The 21,559-nt window shown below is 60.1% G+C and overlaps 2 protein-coding genes across 2 annotated transcripts in view; one reads left to right on the top strand and one right to left on the bottom strand.

Annotated features, from left to right (window-relative positions):
• The window catches only part of KDM6B (lysine demethylase 6B), an 18,189-nt gene extending 5,474 nt beyond the window's left edge, over nt 1-12,715 (top strand). The window contains exons 7-19 of the mRNA XM_036405876.2: nt 1-1,262; nt 1,769-1,895; nt 2,956-3,061; nt 3,692-3,897; nt 4,927-4,991; nt 5,356-5,424; nt 6,167-6,315; nt 7,842-7,956; nt 8,431-8,618; nt 9,402-9,543; nt 10,040-10,166; nt 10,998-11,168; nt 11,797-12,715. Coding sequence (XP_036261769.1) covers nt 1-1,262; nt 1,769-1,895; nt 2,956-3,061; nt 3,692-3,897; nt 4,927-4,991; nt 5,356-5,424; nt 6,167-6,315; nt 7,842-7,956; nt 8,431-8,618; nt 9,402-9,543; nt 10,040-10,166; nt 10,998-11,168; nt 11,797-11,820 — 2,751 coding nt within the window. The 3' untranslated portion in view covers nt 11,821-12,715. The remainder of the gene's footprint in view (nt 1,263-1,768; nt 1,896-2,955; nt 3,062-3,691; nt 3,898-4,926; nt 4,992-5,355; nt 5,425-6,166; nt 6,316-7,841; nt 7,957-8,430; nt 8,619-9,401; nt 9,544-10,039; nt 10,167-10,997; nt 11,169-11,796) is intronic.
• Nucleotides 12,716-13,328: 613 nt separating this feature from the next.
• Nucleotides 13,329-15,588, bottom strand: NAA38 (N-alpha-acetyltransferase 38, NatC auxiliary subunit). The gene is made up of 3 exons (XM_036405878.2): nt 15,462-15,588; nt 14,544-14,718; nt 13,329-13,701 (listed from the first exon to the last, which is right to left on the bottom strand). Exons 1-3 carry the CDS (start codon nt 15,498-15,500, stop codon nt 13,607-13,609), a joined length of 309 nt encoding a protein of 102 aa, XP_036261771.1. The 5' UTR covers nt 15,501-15,588; the 3' UTR covers nt 13,329-13,606.
• Between the last annotated feature and the right edge of the window lie 5,971 nt (nt 15,589-21,559).

Below are 21,559 nucleotides of genomic sequence, written 5' to 3'. Positions count from 1 at the left end.
CCCCCGCCCTCCGCCGACCCCCCCGGCGGGGTCCCCCCCCCCCGCCTGTTCGATTTCGGGGCCCCCCCCTTGGACGATCAGTTCGAGGAGCCCCCCGAATTTGCCAAAATCTTGCCCGACGGCCTGGCCAACATCATGAAGATGTTGGACGAGTCCATCCGGCAGGAGGAGGATGAGGGGGGGGTCACCCCTCCCCCCCCCGCCCCCTCCCCCACCCCCACCCCCGCCCCCTCCCCCGCCCGCCCCCCCCCCTCCTGGCCCGCCCCAAAGCCCCCCCTTTCGGTGCCCCCCCCCCGGGCCACGGCGACCCCCCGGACCCTCCCCGCCTTTACCCGTTCGGCAAACGGGACGACCCCAAAACCTCCCCTTTTTACCCCAAACCTCCTCCCTCCGAAAAACCCTCGGGAGCGGGGAACAGCAGCGGCAGCGGCGGCGGCGGCACCCCCAAACCCACCCCCCCTTCCCCACGGCCCCCCACGCCCCCTCCCCAAATCGCTACCTCAGCCCCGGGCTGGGGCCCCCCCCGCGCTGGCCGTGCCCCCCCCGGGCCGCAGCGAGTCGGAGGCGCTGGAGGAGATCAGCAGGGCCTGCGAGACCCTGGCCGAGCAGGCGGGCAGGCCCAGCCCCCCCTCCCCGGACACCCCCCCGAAAACGGGGCTGGGGGCTGGGAACGGGGCTGGGAGCGGGGCTGGGCGCCGACATCGCCGCCCCCCCTCATCCCGGCACCACCGGGATCTGCGCCGGGGACCCCCCCGGCGCCGGCACCCCCGGAAAGAGGAGCGGGAACAGCAACAGCAACAACAACAACAGCAACAGCAGCAACAGCAACAGCGCGACCGCCCCGTGCTGGCCACGCTGGACCTGCAGAGCCCCGGCGTGCAGGAGAAAGGGGGGGGACCCCTCCTCCCCAGGCTGGAAACAAAAGGGGGGACCCCCCCCCAAAACAACAACACCACCACCGCCACCACCAACACCCCCAACCCCGCTCCCGTCCCCGCGGGACCCCCGCCCGCCCTGGTCAGCTCGGCCGACCTGCTGAAGCTGCGCTCGCTGGGCGAGGGGCCCCCCAAAGAGCTCAAGATCCGCCTGATCAAGGTGGAGAGCGGCGGCGCCGGGGGGCCCGGGGGGATCCCCGGCCTCGCCGGGGGCGGTGGCAGCGGCGGTGACGCTTTGGTGGCCTCGGAGGCGGCGGAGCCGCGGGGGCTGCCCCTGGCCCAGCTGACGATCCGGCACAGCGCGGCCGAGGTGGTGCGGGCCAGCAAGTGAGTCTGGGGGGGGTGGGGGGGTCTGGGGTGGTTTGGGGAGAGGGTTAAGGGGGGGGGGGGTCACGGGGTGGTTTGGGGCTTATCTGGGGAGGAATCGGGGTGGTTTTGGGGTGGTTTGGGGCATTTCTGGGTGTCCCACCGTGGCTGCCCCCTCAGGCAGGCGCGGCTGAAGGGGCCGTTCCGAGGTGGGGATTTGGGTGGTTCTGGGGGGATTTTGGGGTGATTTGGGTGGTTCTGGGGGGATTTGGGTGATTCTGGCGGGGTTTTGGGGATTTGGGTGATTCTGGGGGTATTTTTGGGGTGATTTGGGGCATTCCTGGTGTCCCACTGTCACTCCCCCTCAGGCAGGCGCAGCTCAAGGGGCCGTTCCAAGGTGGGGATTTGGATGATTCTGGGGGGATTTTGGGGTGATTTGGGTGATCCTGGGGGGATTTTTGGGGGGATTTGGGAGGTTCTAGGGGTATTTTTGGGACGATTTGGGGTACCCGGGGTGTCCCCCGCAGGCAGGCGCGGCTCAAGGGGCCCTTCCGCGAGTCCTACCTGTGCCCGGCGCAGTCGGTGAAGCCGCGAATCGACGCCCGGGAGCAGCTGCCCCGCGACAAACTGAACCCGCCCACGCCCAGCATCTACGTGAGTGCTCATTGGCTGCTGCCCGCGGCCCCCCGGCTGCTCATTGGCTGCTGCCCGCAGCCCCCTGGCTGCTGATTGGCTCCCTGGATGGGTTCCCTGGCTGCTGATTGGCTCCCTGGATGGGTTCCCTGGCTGCTGATTGGTTCCCTCAGTGGGTCCCCTGGCTGCTCATTGGCTCCCGGATGGGTCCCCTGGCTGCTCATTGGCTGCTACCCACGCCCCCCTGGCTGCTGATTGGCTCCCTGATTGGGTTCCCTGGCTGCTGATTGGCTCCCTCCATGGGTTTCATGGTTGCTGATTGGCTCCATGGTTGGGTCCCCTGGCTGCTGATTGGCTGCCTCTGAAAGGTCCCAGGGTGTCCTCTCTGCTCATTGGCTGGTGGGAAGGGTGGGTCCTGCTTCCTGATTGGCTCCCTGGCTGGTTTTCTTGATTGCTGATTGGCTCCCTGCTGGGGATCCCAGGGTGTCCCCTCTCCTGATTGGCTGGTGGGCATCCTTGATGCTGATTGGCTCCATGGCTGGATCCCTCCCCTCCTGATTGGTCCATCCAGGCAGCTCTTTGTTGATTGGCTGCCAGAAGGGGACGGATCTGTCAGAGCATCTCTGACTGGCCAGTGGGACAGGAGACGCTCCTGATTGGCCAGTGGGTGGGGGCAGAGTTTCCCTGCTGCTGATTGGCTGCCAGATCGTGGCCTTTCAATCCTGATTGGCTGGCGCACCAAACCATCTCAGTCCTGATTGGCTGGTTGGTTAGGCTACCTAAATCCTCATTGGCTGGAGAACGGTGAACCAGGCCATTTCCATCCTGATTGGCTGATGCCCCAAACCATCTCCATCCTGATTGGCCGCTGACACGGTTGTTGGGGGCATGTGGCATGCTGTGATTGGTCCCTGTATGAGGCTGCTGGGCCCTGATTGGTCCTTGTGTGATGGTGCTGCGCTGTGATTGGTCCTTTTCCCGGGTGCTGGCTGCTGATTGGTCCCTGCCCAAGGGCGGTGGGCTGTGATTGGTCCCTTTGTCGGGTGCCGGTCTCTGATTGGCCGCCGCTGTTCCCGCCCAGCTGGAGAGCAAACGCGACGCCTTCTCCCCGGTGCTGCTGCAGTTCTGCACCGACCCCAAGAACCCCATCACCGTCATCCGGGGCCTGGCAGGGTCCCTGCGCCTCAGTGAGCACCCCAAAAACCCCGAAAACACCCCAAAAATACCCCAAAAACACCCCAAATCCCTTAAATCCCCCAAAACCGCAAAAATACCCCAAAGCCCCTAAAAACCCCAAAAGCACCCCCCCAAAAAACCCCAAAACCCCAAAATACACCCCTGTCCTTGTCCCCATCCCACCCCTGTCCCCTTCCTGACCCCATGACACCCCCCAATCCCCCCGGACACCCCCAAAATGGCCCCAAACCCCCAAAATGACCCAACCCCGGTGTTTTTCTGGCAGACCTGGGTCTGTTCAGCACCAAGACCCTGGTGGGGTCCCCTTGTCCCTGTCCCTGTCCCTGTCCCCATTTAACCCTTTCCATCCCCATAACACCCCCCAATCTCTGTGGTAACCCCCAAAATGACCCAAACCCCCAAAGTGACCCAAACCTGGTGGTTTTCTGTCAGACCTGGGTCTGTTCAGCACCAAGACCCTGCTGGGGTCCCCTTGTCCCTGTCCCTGTCCCTGTCCCTGTCCCTGTGCCCATCCCACCCCTGCCCCCTTCCTGACCCCATGACACCCCCCAATCCCCCAGGACACCCCCAAAATGGCCCCAAACCCCCAAAATGACCCAACCCTGGTGGTTTTCTGTCAGACCTGGGTCTGTTCAGCACCAAGACCCTGGTGGAGGCCAGCGGCGAGCACGCGGTCGAGGTGCGCACGCAGGTGCAGCAACCGTCGGACCAGAACTGGGACCTGTCGGGGACGCGCCAGGTGTGGCCCTGCGAGAGCAGCCGCTCGCACACCACCATCGCCAAGTACGCCCAGTACCAGGCCTCCTCCTTCCAGGAGTCCCTGCAGGTGAGGGACAGGGACAGGGGACACAGGACATGGGGACACACCCCGGGGACAGGGGACACACCTTGGGGACAGGGGACACAGCAGAGACCCCACACCAGCATCTCCCAGTATGCCCAGTACCAGGTGTGCTCCTTCCAGGAGTCCCTGCAGGTGAGGGACGGGGACATGGACATGGTGGGGACATGGGGACACACCCCGGGGACAGGGGACACACCTTGGGGACAGGGGACACAGCAGAGACCCCACACCACCATGTCCCAGTACGCCCAGTACCAGGCCTCCTCCTTCCAGGAGTCCCTGCAGGTGAGGGACAGGGACATGGACATGGGGACACACAGGGACACAGCTCAGGGACAGGGGACACAGCAGGGACCCCACACCACCATCGCCAAGTACGCCCAGTACCAGGCGTGCTCCTTCCAGGAGTCCCTGCAGGTGAGGGATGGGAACGTGGGGACATGGTGGGGACATGGGGACACACAGGGGACACACCCCGGGGACAGGGGACACAGCAGGGACCCCACACCACCATGTCCCAGTACGCCCAGTACCAGGTGTCCTCCTTCCAGGAGTCCCTGCAGGTGAGGGATGGGGACAGGGGGACATGGTGGGGACATGGGGACACACAGGGGACACACCCCGGGGACAGGGGACACACCTTGGGGACAGGGGACGCAGCAGGGACCCCACACCACCATCGCCAAGTACGCCCAGTACCAGGTGTGCTCCTTCCAGGAGTCCCTGCAGGTGACAGGGAGGGGACACAGGGACAGGGACACAGGGACAGGGGACACGGTGGTGACAGCACAGGGGACAGAGGGCTCAGGGGCACATGGGGGTTCCAGGGGACTCGTGTCCTCCAAATGTCCCCAAGTGTCCCCTGGTGTCCCTTGGTGTCCTGGAGCCCCCAAAATGTCCCCAAGTGTCCTCTGGGATGCCTGGCTGTCTCTGGAATGTCCCCAAGTGTCCTGAGGTGGCACCAAGGTGCTGAGGTGGCACCAGTGTCCTGAGGTGGCACTGTCCCCACAGGAGGACAAGGACAGCGAGGATGAGGAGGCCGAGGAGCCCGACAGCACCACCGAGACCCCGCCCAGGTGGGGCCACCCCCTGTCCCCTCTTGGGGACATCCCGGGGGTGACAACGTGTCACCCCCACCCGGAGGGAGGGTCCCAATGTCCCCAAAGGGGTCCTGGTGTCCTTTGGGGCGTCCCAATGTCCCAAAGGGGTCCTGGTGTCCTTTGGGGCGTCCCAATGTCCCCAAGGGGTCCCTGGGGTGTCACTGTGTCATTGAGGGGCGCCCCAATGTCCCCAAAAGGTCCCCAGGATGTCCCTGTGTTCTTGGGGGGGTGTCCCGGTGTCCCCAGGGATGTCCCCAAGCCCTGGGGGGGGTGGGTGGGGGGTGACACGTCCCCCTTGGGGACCCCGTGCCCGCCCCCCGTGACCCCGTGTCCCCCCCAGCCCCCCCGACCAGAAATCCCACCAGATCATCAAGTTCGGGACCAACATCGACCTGTCGGACGCCAAGAGGTGACAGCGGGGACACCGGGGACACTGGGGGACAATGGGGGGACAGGGGGGGGACAGCGGGGGGACAGTGGGGGCAATGGGGACACCTGTGGGACACTGGGGACACCTGTGGGACAGCGGGGACACCGGGGACACTGGGGGACAATGGGGACACCGGGGGACAATGGGGACACTGGAGGACAGTGGGGCACAGCTGGGGGACAGCAGGGACAGCGGGGGGACAATGGGGTGGGGACAGCTGGGTGACGATGAGAGGGGTCAGGGTCACCTGTGGGTGCTGCAGGGACACCTGGGTGACAATGGGGGCTCAGGGTCACTCTCAGGTGACAATGGGGGGCTCAGGGCCACTCTCAGGTGACAGTGGGGGGGTCAGGGCCACTCTCAGGTGACAGTGGGGGAGCTCAAGGCCCCTCTCAGGTGACAATGGGGGGATCAGAGCCACTCTCAGGTGACAGTGGGGGAGCTCAGGGCCACTCTCAGGTGACAATGGGGGCTCAGGGCCACTCTCAGGTGACAATGGGGGGGCTCAGGGTCACTCTCAGGTGACAATGGGGGGGATCAGAGCCACTCTCAGGTGACAATGGGGAGCTCAGGGCCACTCTCAGGTGACAATGGGGGCTCAGGGCCCCTCTCAGGTGACAGCGGGCGGGTCCCAGGTGCCAGGGCGTGGCTCCCCCGGGGCGTGGCTCCCCCCGGGCCGGTGCCACCCCCCGGGTGACGCAGGTGTCCCCTGTCCCCGCAGGTGGAAGCCGCAGCTGCAGGAGCTGCTGAAGCTGCCGGCGTTCATGCGCGTCTCCTCCACGGGGAACATGCTGAGCCACGTGGGCCACACCATCCTGGGCATGAACACCGTGCAGCTCTACATGAAGGTGCCCGGCAGCCGCACCCCCGGTGAGGGCACACCTGGGCACACCCATAACACACCTGGGCACACCTGGGGAACACCTGGGAACACCTGGGGGCACCTATAACACACCTGGGCACACCTGGGGAACACCCATAACACACCTGGGCACACCTGGGGGGCACCTGGGGAACACCTGGGCACACCTGGGGAACACCTGGGAACACCTGGGGGCACCTATAACACACCTGGGCATGAACACCGTGCAGCTCTACATGAAGGTGCCCGGCAGCCGCACCCCCGGTGAGGGCACACCTGGGCACACCTGGGGAACACCTGGGGAACACCTGGGGGCACCTATAACACACCTTCGCACACCTGGGGAACACCTGGGAACACCTGGGGGCACCTATAACACACCTGGGCACACCTGGGGAACACCTGGGAACACCTGGGGGCACCTATAACACACCTGGGCACACCTGGGGAACACCCATAACACACCTGGGAACACCTGGGGAACACCTGGGGAACACCTGGGAACACCTGGGAACACCTGGGGGCACCTATAACACACCTGGGGAACACCTGGGGAACACCCATAACACACCTGGGAACACCTGGGGGCACCCATAACACACCTGGGCACACCTGGGGAACACCCATAACACACCTGGGCACACCTGGGGGGCACCTGGGGAACACCTGGGCACACCTGGGCACACCTGGGGAACACCTGGGGGCACCTATAACACACCTGGGCATGAACACCGTGCAGCTCTACATGAAGGTGCCCGGCAGCCGCACCCCCGGTGAGTGACACACCTGGGCAACACCCAAAACACACCTGGGCACACCTGGGGGGCACCTATAATGCACCTGGGGGCGCCCATAACACACCTGGGCACACCTGGGGGGCAGCTATAACGCACCTGGGGAACACCTGGGCACACCTGGGCATGAACGCCCATAGCACACCTGGGGGGCACCTGGGAACACCTGGGGAACACCTGGGCACATCTGGGGGCACCTGTAACACACCTGGGCAACACCTGGGGGCACCCATAACACACCTGGGCACACACCTGGGGGCACCTACAACACACCTGGGCACACCTGGGAACACCTGGGGAACACCCAAACCACACCCAAAACACACCTGGGGAACACCCATTACACACCTGGGCACACCTGCACACACCCCTGGGACACACCTGGGCACACATCTGGGGGGGCACCCTACCACACCAGGGGACACCTGGGCACAGCTGGGGAACACCCAAAACACACCTGGGGACAGGGACACCTGAGTACACCTCGGGGATTTTTTTTTTTGCTTTTTTTTAGGAATTTTTCCACATTTTTTTAAGGGATTTTCATGCGATTTTCTTTTTTTTTTATTTTTGCTTTTTTGGGGGATTTTGTTGGGATTTTTTTTTTTTTTTTGGTGGGAGGTGACAAAAACCCAAAACCAGCAGTGGGGGGCGGGGACACCCGATCTCAGTGTCCTGGGGGTAGTGGGGTCAGCGGGGGTGGCACACGGTGACGGTGACGGTGGCAGCGTCCCCCGCAGGCCACCAGGAGAACAACAACTTCTGCTCGGTGAACATCAACATCGGCCCCGGCGACTGCGAGTGGTTCGCGGTGCACGAGCACTACTGGGAGACCATCTCCGCCTTCTGCGACAGGTGGGCGGGGCCTGCGCGAAAGGGGGCGTGGTCTGCATGAAAGGGGCGTGGTTTTCATAAAGGGAGTGGTCGGTGAAAGGGGAGGGGCTTGCACAAAGGAGGTGCGGTTGTTGGGGCAGCGCTACTGGGAAACCATCGCCTCCTTCTGCGACAGGTGGGCGGGGCCTGCGCGGAAGGGGGCGTGGTTTGAATAAAAAGGGGCGGGGTATGCATAAAGAGACCACCACACAATAATTGCTATTAATTATTGGGGGTGTGGCCTGATAATCTATGGGTGTGGTTCTAGATGGGGGCGTGGCCAAGTGCAGTGGGCGTGGCCTGATAATGTATGGGTGTGGTTCTACATGGGGGCGTGTCCAACCCCTCTCTCCGAGCCCCGGGGATCAATTCAGGATTGGTCGGGTGGAGCGGGCGTGGCTGCGCGGGCGCGTCCGGGTGTGGGCGGGGCTGTCTCTGACCACGCCCCCGGCGCAGGCACGGCGTGGATTACCTGACGGGCTCGTGGTGGCCCATCCTGGAGGACCTGTACCGCTCCAACATCCCCGTGTACCGGTTCGTGCAGCGCCCCGGCGACCTGGTGTGGATCAACGCCGGCACCGTGCACTGGGTGCAGGCCACGGGCTGGTGCAACAACATCGCCTGGAACGTGGGGCCGCTGACGGGTGAGGGGACATGGGGACACTGAGGGGACATTGGGGACAATGGGGGTGACAACAACATCGCCTGGAACGTGGGGCCGCTGACGGGTGAGGGACACGGGGACACTGAGGGGACATTGGGGACAATGGGGGTGACAACAACATCGCCTGGAACGTGGGGACACTGAGGGGACATCGGGGACATTGGGGACAGTAGGGACATTGAGGGAAACAGCATCGCCTGGAACGTGGGGCCGCTGACGGGTGAGGGGACACGGGGACACTGAGGGGACAATGGGGATACTGGGGACACTGGGGACATTGGGGACATTAGGGAATAACATCGCCTGGAACGTGGGGCCGCTGACGGGTGAGGGACACTGGGGACAATGAGGGGACATTGGGGACAATGGGGACATTGAGGGGAACAACACCGCCTGGAACATGGGGCTGCTCACTGGTGAGGGGACATGGGGACAATGGGGACATTGGGGATACTGGGGACACTGGGGACACTTGGGGTGACACTGGGGGCATTGGGGACACTGAGGGGACATTGGGGACAGTGAGGACACTGAGGGGAACAACATCGCCTGGAACGTGGGACTGCTGACAGGTGAGGGGACACGGGGACACTGAGGACATTGGGGACATTGAGAACTCACTGTGGGTGCTGCCAGGTGATGGCATTGGAGCATCCTGGGGGTGTCCGTGTGTCCCAGGGCTGTCCGTGTGTCCCGGGGCTGTCCGTGTGTCCCGGGTGTCCCCAGGGGCGCGGTGCCATCCCCGCTGTCCCCCTGTCCCCAGCGTACCAGTACCAGCTGGCCCTGGAGCGCTACGAGTGGAACGAGGTGAAGAACGTCAAGTCCATCGTGCCCATGATCCACGTGTCCTGGAACGTGGCCAGGACCGTCAAGATCAGCGACCCCGACCTCTACAAGATGATCAAGTGAGCGAGGGGACACCTGGGGACACCTGGGAGGGGAGGGACGTGGACAGGGTGGGGATGGGGACACAGCGGGGCAGGGGGACTTGGTGGCTTGGGTGCCCCGTGGTGGGTGGGACCCTGGTGACAGTGACGGTGTCCCCAACAGCGGGTGACAGCGGGTGACAGTGCCCCTGGTGACGGTGTCCCCAACAGCGGGTGACAGCGGGTGACAGTGCCCCTGGTGACAACGCGCTTGTCGTGGGTGGCAGGGGGTGACAATGTCCCTGCTGATGGTGTCCCCAACAGCAGGTGACAGTGGGCGTCAGGTGACATTGTCTCTGGTCACAATGCCCTTGGGGTGGGTGCCAGAGGGTGACAATGTCCCTGGGGAAGGTGTCCCCATGGTGGGTGGCACAGGTGCCCCAGGTCCCCCAGATGTCCCAGGTCCCCTGGCTGCCCCGGGTGGCCCAGGTGGCTCAGGTGGCTCAGGTGTCCCCTCGTGTCCCCTCTGTCCCAGGTACTGCCTGCTGCAGTCCATCAAGCACTGCCAGGTGCAGCGCGAGAGCCTGGTGCGCGCGGGGAAGAAAATCGCCTACCAGGGCCGCGTCAAGGACGAGCCGGCCTACTACTGCAACGAGTGTGACGTGAGTGCCAGCAGCGCGGGGACAGGGCTGGGACACCGCCACGGGGCTGGGGATGGGCTGGGGACAGGGCTGGGACACTGCCACGGGGCTGGGGACACGGCTGGGACACTGCCATGGGGCTGGGGATGGGCTGGGGACAGGGCCGGGGACAGGGCTGGGACACCGCCACGGGGCTGGGGATGGGCTGGGACACTGACACGGGGCTGGGGACAGGGCTGGGACACTGCCACGGGGCTGGGGATGGGCTGGGGACACTGCCATGGGGCTGGGCGTGGCACTGTCACACCCCTGGGCATGGCTGTGGCACTGTCACACTGCTGGGGACAGGGCTGTGGCACTGCCACGGGGCTGGGGACACAGCCCTGGGGTGGCCTTGGCCTTGTCCTTAGCCATGGGGTGTCCCTGCCCACTCCCCTGACCCTGGGCTGTCCTGGGGCACCCACTGACCATTCCCCTGGCTGTCCCTGTCCCTGTCCCCCCACTGACCACTCCCCTGGCTGTCCCTGTCCCTGGCTGTGCCACTGACCATTCCCCTGTCCCTGTCCCCTCACTGACCATTCCCCTGTCCCTGTCCCCCCACTGACCACTCCCCTGTCCCTGTCCCCTCACTGACCATTCCCCTGGCTGTCCCTGTCCCTGTCCCCCCACTGACCACTCCCCTGTCCCTGTCCCCTCACTGACCGCTGCTGTGCCCTTGTGCTCTCCCTGTCCACTCCCCTGGCCCTGGGCCGTGCTGGCCACGCTGCCCTGTGACCGTGTGGTGTCCCCGTGCGCTGCGCTGACCCTGCCCTGTCCCCTGTGTCCCCTGTGTCCCCGTGTCCCCGGGCGCAGGTGGAGGTGTTCAACATCCTGTTTGTGACGAGCGAGACGGGCGGGCGCAACACGTACCTGGTGCACTGCGAGGGCTGCGCGCGGCGCCGCGCCGGGGGCCTGGCCGGCGTCATCGTCCTCGAGCAGTACAAGACCGAGGAGCTGATGCAGATCTACGACGGCTTCACCCTGGTGAGCGCACCTGGGGACACCTGGGGACACCTGGGGACACCTGGGGACACCTGGGGACAACCTGGGGGCACATGGGGACACCTGGGGACACCTGGGGACAACCTGGGGGCACATGGGGGCAACCTGGGGGCAACCTGGGGGCACATGGGGGCAACCTGGGGGCAACCTGGGGGCACATGGGGGCAAGCTAGGGACAGGTGGGGATACACCTGGGACAGATGGGGACACAGCTGGGGACACACCTGGGACAGGTGGGAGGGCTGGGATACACCTGGGGACACCTGGGGACACCTGGGGACACCTGGGGACACCCTGGGGACACAGCTGGGGACAACCTGGGGACACAGCTGGGACAGCTGGGGTCACATGGGGGCACACCTGGGGCAGCTGGTGGCACATGGGACACCTGGGGACACACCTGGGGCAGCTGAGGGACAGGTGGGGACACACCTGGGCACACCTGCACACACCTGGGGACAGCTGGGCCAGCACCACCCTGGGCTGGGGACACACCTGGGGACACCCAGGGGCTGGGGACACCTGTGTGGGCACCGTCCCCTCCCGGTGTCCCCAAGGGGGCGGTGCTGAGGTGACCCCACCCCCCCCCCGTTCCCCTCCCCCCCCCCAGGTGACGCCGCCGACCCCCAGATGAGTCCAGGGCCCCCCCCCACGGCGGGGGAGGGGCCAGGGGGGGCCCCGCCCCTCCCCCCCCCCCCCCACGAACACTTTTTATTTATTCACGGAGAAATCGCCCCAAAAATCGTCTGGACCTGGACGGACAAGGACAAAGCTTTGGGTGGCAAAACTCCAATTTTCTACAGAAATCCCCATTTCTAGGATTGACAAAGCCCCTCCCCCCGCGGGGGGGGATGGGGGGGGTCTCTCTGCTGCCCCTCCCCCACCCCCACATTTTGGGGGCTCCGAACTCTGAGGGGGTTGGGGGGGGGGGAGGGGAGGCTTTGCCCCTCCCCCCTCATTTTGTGGGGGGGGGTTCGTGCCCCTCCCCCACCACAAAGGGGAGCCTGGGGGGGTCCCCGCCCCCTCCCCTCAGCATTAAAGTGGGGGAGGGGCGGGGGGGGAGGGGCACTTTTATTGGGGGGGGTCGGACCCCTTGCCAAGATTCAACCAAAAACTCGCCCCGCCCCCACCAGCAGCCGCCCCTCCCCCCCCATACGGGTCCGGGCCGGGGGGAGGGGCACGGGGGGGGGTGGGGGAGGGGCAGGATTTTTATTGGGGGGGGGGAGGTGCCCCCCCCTCTCCGCCCCTCCCCCCTCGCGGGGCGGGGCTCAGGTCTCTACGGGGGGGGAGGGGCTCCCCCCCAACCCATGGTGCAAAGGGGGGAGGGGCCTGTGCTACCCCTCCCCCCCAAAAAGGGGGGGCGGCAGGAGCCCCCCCGCGGGGGGAGGGGCCTTGGGGTGCCCCTCCCCTCCCCCCCCTTTCCCCGAGCCTCCTTTTGGGTTTTTTTTTGCTTTTTTTTGTAAATGATTTTTTGTTGTTGTTTTTTTTTTTCCTTTTTCTTTATTTTTTTTCCTCTTTTTTAATTTATACGCGGGGAGGGGGGGGGAGGGGTCGCTTTATTTATTGGGGGGGGGGTCCCCGACTCCCAAGGGGGGGGGAGGGGAGGGGATGGGGGGGAGGTTTTTGGTCACCGTGACCCCTCCCCCCTCCCCCCCCTTGTCCCCATCACCCGGTGACCCCTGACCTTTGTGGGGGGAGGGGCGGGTGTGTGTCCCCCCCCCTCGCCCCGCCCCCACCCCACCCCCCCTCCCCCCATTATGGTGCTGGGCCCTGCGGCCGCCCCGCCCCTCCCCCCCACCCCGTATCCCCCCTCCCCCCCCCCGCCGGGACCCCCCCCCCGGTGTTTGCGGGGGTGGGGGAGGGGCGGGTGCTCCCCTCCCCCCCCCCAGAAGCTATTTTGTACCTGAGATTAAATTAATGGCAAAGCCCGACGGCTCCGTGGGGAGGGGCGGGGTTTGGGGAGGGGGGAGGGGTCCAGGGCAGTGGGGGAGGGGCCCTGATGGGGCAGGAATTGGGGTGGGGGGGGCTCAGGAAATGGGGGGGCGTGGGGCAGGAATTTGGGGAGGGGCTCAGGAAATGGGAGGGGGGCTCAGGAATTTGGGGAGGGGGCGATGGGGACACCCACGAGCGTCACACGGGGACGGCGGCACCAAGGGGGGGCTTTAATGGGGACCCCCAAACCCCCCAGGGACATTTTGGGAGGGGGGAGGTCCCCAAGTGGTTTTGGGGAGGGTCCATCAGGTTTTGGGGTCCATGGGGGGGGGTCTCTCAAGTGGTTTTGGGGTCCGGCAGATGTTTTTGGGGTCTCTCAGGTGTTTCTGGGGTCTTTCAGGTGTTTTTGGGGTCCATCCGGTGTTTTTGGGGTCCATCCGGTGGTTTTGGGGTCTCTCAGGTGTTTTTGGGGTCCACCCTGGGGTCCCTCAGGGGTAGGGGGGCTCCACCTCGATGGACACAATGTGGTGCCCGGGGACCATGGCCAGCCCCAGAACTCGGGGTTCACTGCCCGGGAACGCGTCTGGAGAGGGGAGAAAAGGGCTCAGAACCCCCCCAAAAAAACCCTAAAAACACCCACGACCACCCAAAAAGAACCTGAAAGACCCCTGTGAAAAAACCCCCAAAAGTCCCCACAAAATACCCCCAAAGACCCCATTAAAAATCCTCTGAAGGTCCCCCCAAAAAACCCCAAAGGCTGCCCCAAATAAGCCCCAACTTCCCCCCTGAAAAAACCCCAAAAAACCCCAAAAATCCCCACAAAAAACCCGGAAAGACCCCCCTAAAAATCATCTGAAGATCCTCCCAAAAAACCCCAAAGATCGCCCCAAATAAACCCACACCCACCTCCCCCAGACCCTCAGAGCCACCCCAAAAAAACCTCAAAACCCCTAAAAAACCCCAAAAACCCCTTAAAAAACTCCAAAATCCCCTAAAAAAAAAAACAAACAGACCCCCTACAGACCCCCAAGACCCCAATAAACTCCTAAAAAACCCCAAAGCCCCCCCAGGACCCGCAGCTTTCAGGAACTCCTGAGCCCAGCCCAGGATCCCGTTGCCCTGGCAGTCAGAGCTTGGGGATGTTCCTACCTCTCTCAGATCCTCAGAATCCCCCCAAAACACCCCCCAAAACTCCCTCCAGACCCCCCAAACTCCCCCAGGACCCCCCAAACTCCCTCAGAACCCCCCAAATCCTCCCCAGGACCCTCCCAGACCTGCAGCTTTCAGGAACTCCTGCGCAGACCCCAGGATCCCATTGCCCGGGCAGTCCGAGCTCGGGGATGCTCCCACCCCCCTCAGACCCCCAAAACACCCCAAAAATCCCCCAGAACACCCCCAAAAAAACCCCCCAGGACCCCCCCAGACCTGCGGCTTTCAGGAACTCCTGCGCCGAGCCCAGGATCACGTTGCTCTGGCGGTCCGTGCACAGGAACGCCCCCACCAGGGTCCGCCCGTCGGACATGCGGATGCGGAGGCTGCGGTTCAGCAGCGCCTCCAGACGCTGCCGCCCCCGGGGGGGCCCCGCGACCCCCGGCCCGGCCTGGGGGGGACGGGGGGGAACGGGTGAGACCCCCCCGGAACAGCCGGGATGGGGCTGGGGAGGAATGCGGGGACCCCGGCCACAAAACACCCACCCAGCACCTATGGGACCCCCCAAAAAAACCTCCCAGAGCCCCAAAATAATCCCCAGTTCCTATGGGCCCCCCAAATCTCCCCCAGTCCCTGTGGGACCCCCCCCAAAATCTCCCGCAGCCCCAAAATATTCCCTAATCCCTATGCCCCCTCTCCCCAAAACTACCCCAGCCCCAAAACACCCACCCAGCACCTATGGGACCCCCCAAAAACCTCCCCCAAAATATTCCCCAGTCCCTATGGCTTCCCCAAACCTCCCCCAGCCCCAAAACTCTCCCCAAGCCCCTCTTCCCCCACCCCCTCAGCCCCTATGGACCCCCTAAACCTCCCCCAGCCCCAAAAATTCTCCCCCAGTCCCTATGGCCCCCCTAAACCTTCCCCCAGCCCCCGTGGCCCCCCATAAACCCCAGATCCCCCCCACATCTCCCCCAGACACCCCCACAACCCCCCCGGTTCTCAGTCCCCCCGCCCCTCCTCAGGCCCCGGCCCCACCGAGCCCTCAGAGCCCCCCTCAGGACCCTGCACCGCCCCCCAGCTCCTCCTCCGGTGCCCCCAGGATCCATAGGGCAGCCCTGCCGCGCCCCCAGTCCCTCAGACACCCCAAATTCACCCCAAATTCTCCCCAAATTCCCGCCCGCGCCCCCCACTCACGGCCGGGCCGGCCCCCGCCTCCTCCGGCGGATCCGCCATGATGGCGCCGCTTCCCGGCAGCCCTGGCGCGGCACAGGGGGGCGGAGCTACGGACTACAGCTCCCGGCGTGCACCGCGCGGCAGCGATAGCGGCTACAGAGCCGTGACTGCATCTCCCAGCACGCACCGCGCGGTAATAGAACGGAATAAACACAAGGACTACGTTTCCCAGCACGCCCCGCGGCGCGCAGGGCCGGGGTTTCCGGCGGCGTTGCCATGGCGACGGGCGGCGCGGGCTCGGCCTGAGCGGCCCCGAGGTGCGGGGAGGGGGCCCTGAGGGGCTGGGGGGGCTCAGGGGGGTCTGGGGGGAGCTGTGGGGGTCGTGGGGGCCGTGAGGGGTCGGGGGTCCCCTTTATGGGGGGGGCGGGGTCTCCCCTCCGTGACCCCCCAAACCCAGGCGCGCCCCCTCCTCCTGCAGGCCGCGGGTGATGACGTCACCCCAGAGGGGAAGGGGGACCCCCGAACCCCCCTCCCCAAATTTGGGGCTCAGGGCCCCCCCCCCATTGGGGTCTGCCCTTGTCTGGGTGGGTCCCTCTCTGGGGGGGGTGCCCCCAGTTTTGGGGGCCAATTGTGACTTTTTGGAGCCCGAAGAAATCGGAATTTGTGCGAGGAAGGCGCGGTGGAGCGTGGGGGAGGGGACACACTCGGGGACAGCCCTTGGTGACAATGGGGGGGGTTCCCGGCTGTCCGTGTCATCTGTCCGTGCGTCTGTCTGTCCATCTCACCTGTCTGTCACCTGTCCATGCGTCTGTCTGGCCATGTCACCTGTCCCTGTGGCTGTCACCTGTGTCTGTGTCACCTGTCCCTGTGTCTGTCTGTCTTTCTGTGTCACCTCTCCATTGTGTCCCCTGTCCCCCGTCCCTGTCCTCGTCCCCTGTCCCCATCCCCATCCCCTGTCTCTGTCCCCATCCCTGTCCCTGTCCCCTGTCCCTCTCCCTACCCCTGTCTTTGATGTCCCCATCCCTGTCCCCAATGTCTCCTGTCCCCATCCCCTGTCCCTCTCCCTGTCCCATCCCCTGTCCCTGTCCCCTGTCCCTATCCCTGTCCCCATCCCTGTCCCCTGTCCCTATCCCTGTCCCCATCCCTGTCCCCAATGTCCCCTGTCCCCATCCCTGTCCCCAGTGTCGCCCGTCCCCTCTCCCAGTCCCTCCCCAGCTGTCCCCGATGTCCCCACGGCGCTGTTGTCACCGTCCCCCTTCAGGACACAGGCGGTGCTGGCACTGTCACCCCTTGACCCGGTGACACCGCGGTGACACCGACGTGGGGCAGTGCCACCCTCCTGGGGCTGTGCCAGTGCCCCGGGCACGGCCGGGTGCCACCCCCTGGTGACAAAGTGACACCCCCGGGTGACACGGGGTGGCCTCAGGGCTCAGAGCCACCAAACGGAGGCAAAACGGGCAAAAAGGAGCAAAACGCCCCAAAAAATGTCCCTGGGGAAGGGCTCGGGGTGACAAAAGCCACCAACGGCCCCCAAAATGTCACCTCTGGGGTTTGGGGGCTCTCTGGGGCGTCACACGAGGGTTTGGGGACATTTCGGGGGATTTTGGGGTCCTTGTGGTGTCACACGAGGGTTTGGGGACATTTGTGAGGATTTTGGGGTCCTTGTGGTGGCACACGAGGGTTTGGGGACATTTCGGGGGATTTTGGGGTCCTTGTGGTGTCACACGAGGGTTTGGGGACATTTGTGAGGATTTTGGGGTCCTTGTGGTGGCACACGAGGGTTTGGGGACATTTGTGAGGATTTTGGGGTCCTTGTGGTGTCACACGAGGGTTTGGGTGGATTTTGGGGGGATCTGGGGGTTCTGGGGGTGTCACACGAAGGTTTGGGGACATTTGGGGCAATTTTGGGCTTCTCATGGTGTCCCACCAGGTTTTGGGTGGATTTTGGGGGGATTTGGGGCTCTTGAGGTGCCATCCCGAGGGTTTGGGGACATTTGGGGCGATTTTGGGGTTCTGGGGGTGTCACATGAGGGTTTGGGGAGCATTTGAGTAGATTTGTGAGGGTTTTGGGGTTCTCATGGTGTCCCATGAGGTTCTGGGTGGATTTTGGGGGGATTTGGGGCTCTTGTGGTGTCACACAAGAGTTTGGGAAGAATTTGGGGGGATTTTGGGGTTCTGGGGGTGTCACATGAGGTTTTTGAGGAGAATTTGGGTGGATTTTGGGGTTCTCATGATGTCCCATGGGGTTTTGGGGATATTTGGGTGGATTTTGGGGTTCTCATGGTGTCCCAGGGGGTTCTGGGTGGATTTTGGGGTGGATTTTGGGGTTCTCATGGTGTCCCATGGGATTCTGGGGTGGATTTTGGGGTTCTCATGGTGTCCCATGGGATTCTGGGTGGATTTGTGAGGGTTTTGGGGTTCTCATGGTGTCCCACCAGGTTCTGGGCGGATTTTGGGTGGATTTTGGGGTTCTCATGGTGTCCCATGGGGTTTTGGGGATATTTGGGTGGATTTTGGGGTTCTCATGGTGTCCCACCAGGTTCTGAGTGGATTTTGGGTGGATTTTGGGGTTCTCATGGTGTCCCAGGGGGTTCTGGGTGGATTTTGGGGTGGATTTTGGGGTTCTGGGGGTGTCCCATGGGGTTCTGGGTGGATTTTGGGGTTCTCATGGTGTCCCACCAGGTTCTGGGTGGATTTTGGGGTTCTCATGGTGTCCCATGGGGTTTTGGGGTGGATTTGGGGGTTCTCATGGTGTCCCATGGGGTTCTGGGTGGATTTTGGGGTTCTCATGGTGTCCCATGGGGTTCTGGGCGGATTTTGGGTGGATTTTGGGGTTCTCTGGGTGTCCCATGAGGTTCTGGATGGATTTTGGGGTGGATTTTGGGGTTCTGGGGGTGTCACATGGGATTCTGAGTGGATTTTGGGTGGATTTTGGGGTCTCTGGGGGTTCCTGGTGCTGGGTGACAACAACCAGGAGCAACTTTTGGATAAAAAAGACCCCAAATAGGTAAAACCCCAAACCTGGAGTGGTTTTCACCCAATTTTCCATCGTTTTGGGGTAAAATCAGCTGCTGGGGGGGCTCCTCTGCTGCCCCAAGGCATCAACCCCAAAGTTTTGGGGCAAAAAAGGCCCCAAAAAGGAAAGGAAATTTAAAAAAATGCAGCAAACTCCAGCAGTGGGGGAGGAGCAGGCACAGCCTGGGGGTTTGGGGGAGATTTTGGAGCATTTTGGGGCAATTTAACCCCCCAAAAACCATCCCTGAGGAGAAATTCCCCCATTTCAGCTCTGGGGTTGTTGGGGCAGGATTTGGCCTGGGTTTGGGGGAAATTCAACCCCTTTTTCCTTCCCCTTATTAATATTTAAATAAATTATTTAATATTTGAATATTTTCTTATTTAATATTTGAATATTTTCTTTTTCCTTTTTTAATTCCCCCCTTTTTTTTCAGTATTTTTAAATTTTTCTTCCTTCTTTTGAGTCCCTTTCTCCTAATTTCTCCTTTTCTCAATGATTTTCCCCCTTTCTTGAACATTTTTCCCTTTTTTGAAGCCTTTTCCATCTCTTTAACTCTTTCCAAATCTTTTCCCTTTTTGATTCTTGCACACTTCTTAAATATTTTCCCCTTTCTAAGGTATTTTTCCTCTTTTTACTATTTTCCCCTCTTTTGAATCTTTTTACCATTTCTTATCTCTCCCCTTTAATTCTTTTTCCCTTTTTTCAGTCTTTTCCCCCTTTTTTGATTCTTCTTTTCCTTTTTCAAATTTTTAATCTTTTTTTTTTTTTGGTTTGTTTTTACATTTTAATTTTCTCTCATTTCCCCCCTTTTTTCATACTTTTCCCCTTTTATTCTTCTTTATTCAAACTTTTTTCCTTTCCCTCCTTTTTTAGTTCTTAAATGTTTTTCCTTTTTAATATTTCTCAATTTTTCAACATTTTAGTAACTTTTCTCTTTTTTAAATATTTTTCTCAATTTGAACATTTTCTAAACTTTCACCCTTTTAAATATTTTTCCATTTTTCCCCTTTTTGAGTATTTTTTTCCTTTTTCAATTTTTTCCCTTTATAATTTCCCCCCTTTTCCATCATTTTACTTTTTCCCATCCTTTTCCAATCTTCTTCCCTTTTCCAATCTTTTTTAAAAATATTTTTTCTTTCAATCTTTTCTCTTTTCTAACCATTTCTTCCTTTCTCCACATTTTTCTTTTTTCATCTTTTAAAATCCTTTCCCCTTTTCCAATATTTTGTATTCTTTTTCAATTTTTCCCCCTTTTCCAATCTCTTCCCCCTTTTTCATCCTTTTTCCCTTTTTCAAGGGAAATTGAAAATTTCCCATTGAAAAATGGGGGAAATTTCCCCATTGAAAAAAGGGGAAAATACTAAAAATTTTCCCAATATTTTCCCCTTTTTAATCTTTTCTCCTTTTTAGCCTTTTTCATTTTCCAATCTTTTTTTTTCCCCTTTTCAATCTTTCCCAACCTTCCCCCCTTTTCAATCTTTTTTATTCCTTTTCAATCTTTTTTATTCCTTTTCAATCTTTCCCAACCTTTTTTAATCCCACCTCCATCTTTCCAACCCCTTCCTCACCCTTTTTTTTTTTAATCCTTATAAACCCCCCCTTTTTTTTTTTTTTGTTCTTCCTCCCTGCAGCCTTAAAGAAACTCCAAAAAAAGAAGAAAAAAAAAAAAAACACCCAAAAGAAAAAAAAAAAAAAAAGCCCAACAACCCCAAAACCCAACCCACCAAACCACTCCCTTCCCAAGTATTTCAAAGTCGAGGAGGGAGGGAGAAAGAACAAAAAAAAAAAATTAAAAAAAAAAAAATTTGCTTTTTAATTTTTTTTTTTTTTTTTTACTGCGTGTTTAAAATCACCGAGGGAGGGGGGAGGAATGGGCGGATAAAAAAAAAGGAAGGAGGGGGGGAAGGAAGGGTAAAAATCCTTTAAAAAAATAAAAAGGGAAGCGTGACGAGTATGGAACTAGTTAACCTTTAACAATTTATGCTGATGTCACACTGAGCATGAGTACTGATTAATCCCCCCCCGAAATATTTTTATGGGAGTGAAGAGAGAGAGGGGGGGGGGGGGGAAGAATAAGGAGAAAGAGAAGAAAAAAAAAAAAAAAAAAGGCAGAAAAAAAAAAAAAAAAAGAAATAATTTACCGCAGCCATCTTTGTTTTATGCAGAAAAATCTCCGGCTTCGGGTCCCCCCCGGCTGGGGCCACACAAATATTTGTCCCTCGCCGAGCCGGGATCTGCGGGAGGGGGAAAAGCAAAAAAATATCATTAATGAGGCCCCAAAACTGAGCAAAAATACCCGAAAATGAGCAGGATGAGGATTATTCGCCTGCTCGGGCTGTAGCGGCGAAGGCTGGGGGGGTGGGGTGGGGGAGCTTTGGGATTTATTATTTTTGAGGGGTTTCGTGCTTTTGGATTTTTTGGTTTTTTTTTTTTTTGGGGTGTTTTTAAGGATTTTTCGTGGGTTTTGTTTTTAATTTTTTTTTTTTTTTTTACTTCGCACGGGTGATTTTTAAGGTTTTTTGGCGCTTTTTTTTTTGATGTTGATTTTTACCCTTTTTTAGCCCTTTCTATTTTTTTGTTTATTTTTAACCTTTTTTTCCATTCCCTTCCCTTTTGAAATATTAATGTTTATTTTTCACTCTCCTTCTTTACCATATCAATTTTAAGCTTGATTCCTCCCTTTTTCTTCCCATTCCTTCCCCATTTTCCATTTTCATGTCGATTTTTACCCCTTTTTCCCTCTCCTTCCTCCCCTTTTCCATTTTTCCACCCCATTTTTTCATTTCACCCTTCCTTTCCCCTCCAATTTAACTCCTTTTCAATTCTCCCTTTTATTTCCTTCATTCTCTCCCTCAACGCTTCCCTTTCCTCCTTGTTTTGTTTTTTTTTTTTAATATTAATTTTAAATTTTTTTTTTTCTCTCCTTAATTCCCCTCCCTCTTACGCGGGTTGGGTTTTGTCGCTTTTTTGTGTGTTTTTAAGGCTTTTTTCGCCTCTTTTTCACTCTCCTTCCTCCCCTAAGGTGCGTGTGGGGCAACTTTAAAAAAAAACCCTCATTCGGCCATTTTGCGCTTTTTTTTCCCCTCAAGAAAGGGGGGGGGGG

Source organism: Molothrus ater, unplaced genomic scaffold (assembly GCF_012460135.2).
Source record: "Molothrus ater isolate BHLD 08-10-18 breed brown headed cowbird unplaced genomic scaffold, BPBGC_Mater_1.1 matUn_MA179, whole genome shotgun sequence".
In the NCBI taxonomy this organism is placed as follows: domain Eukaryota; kingdom Metazoa; phylum Chordata; class Aves; order Passeriformes; family Icteridae; genus Molothrus; species Molothrus ater.
This window is presented reverse-complemented; position numbering and strand designations above follow the sequence as displayed.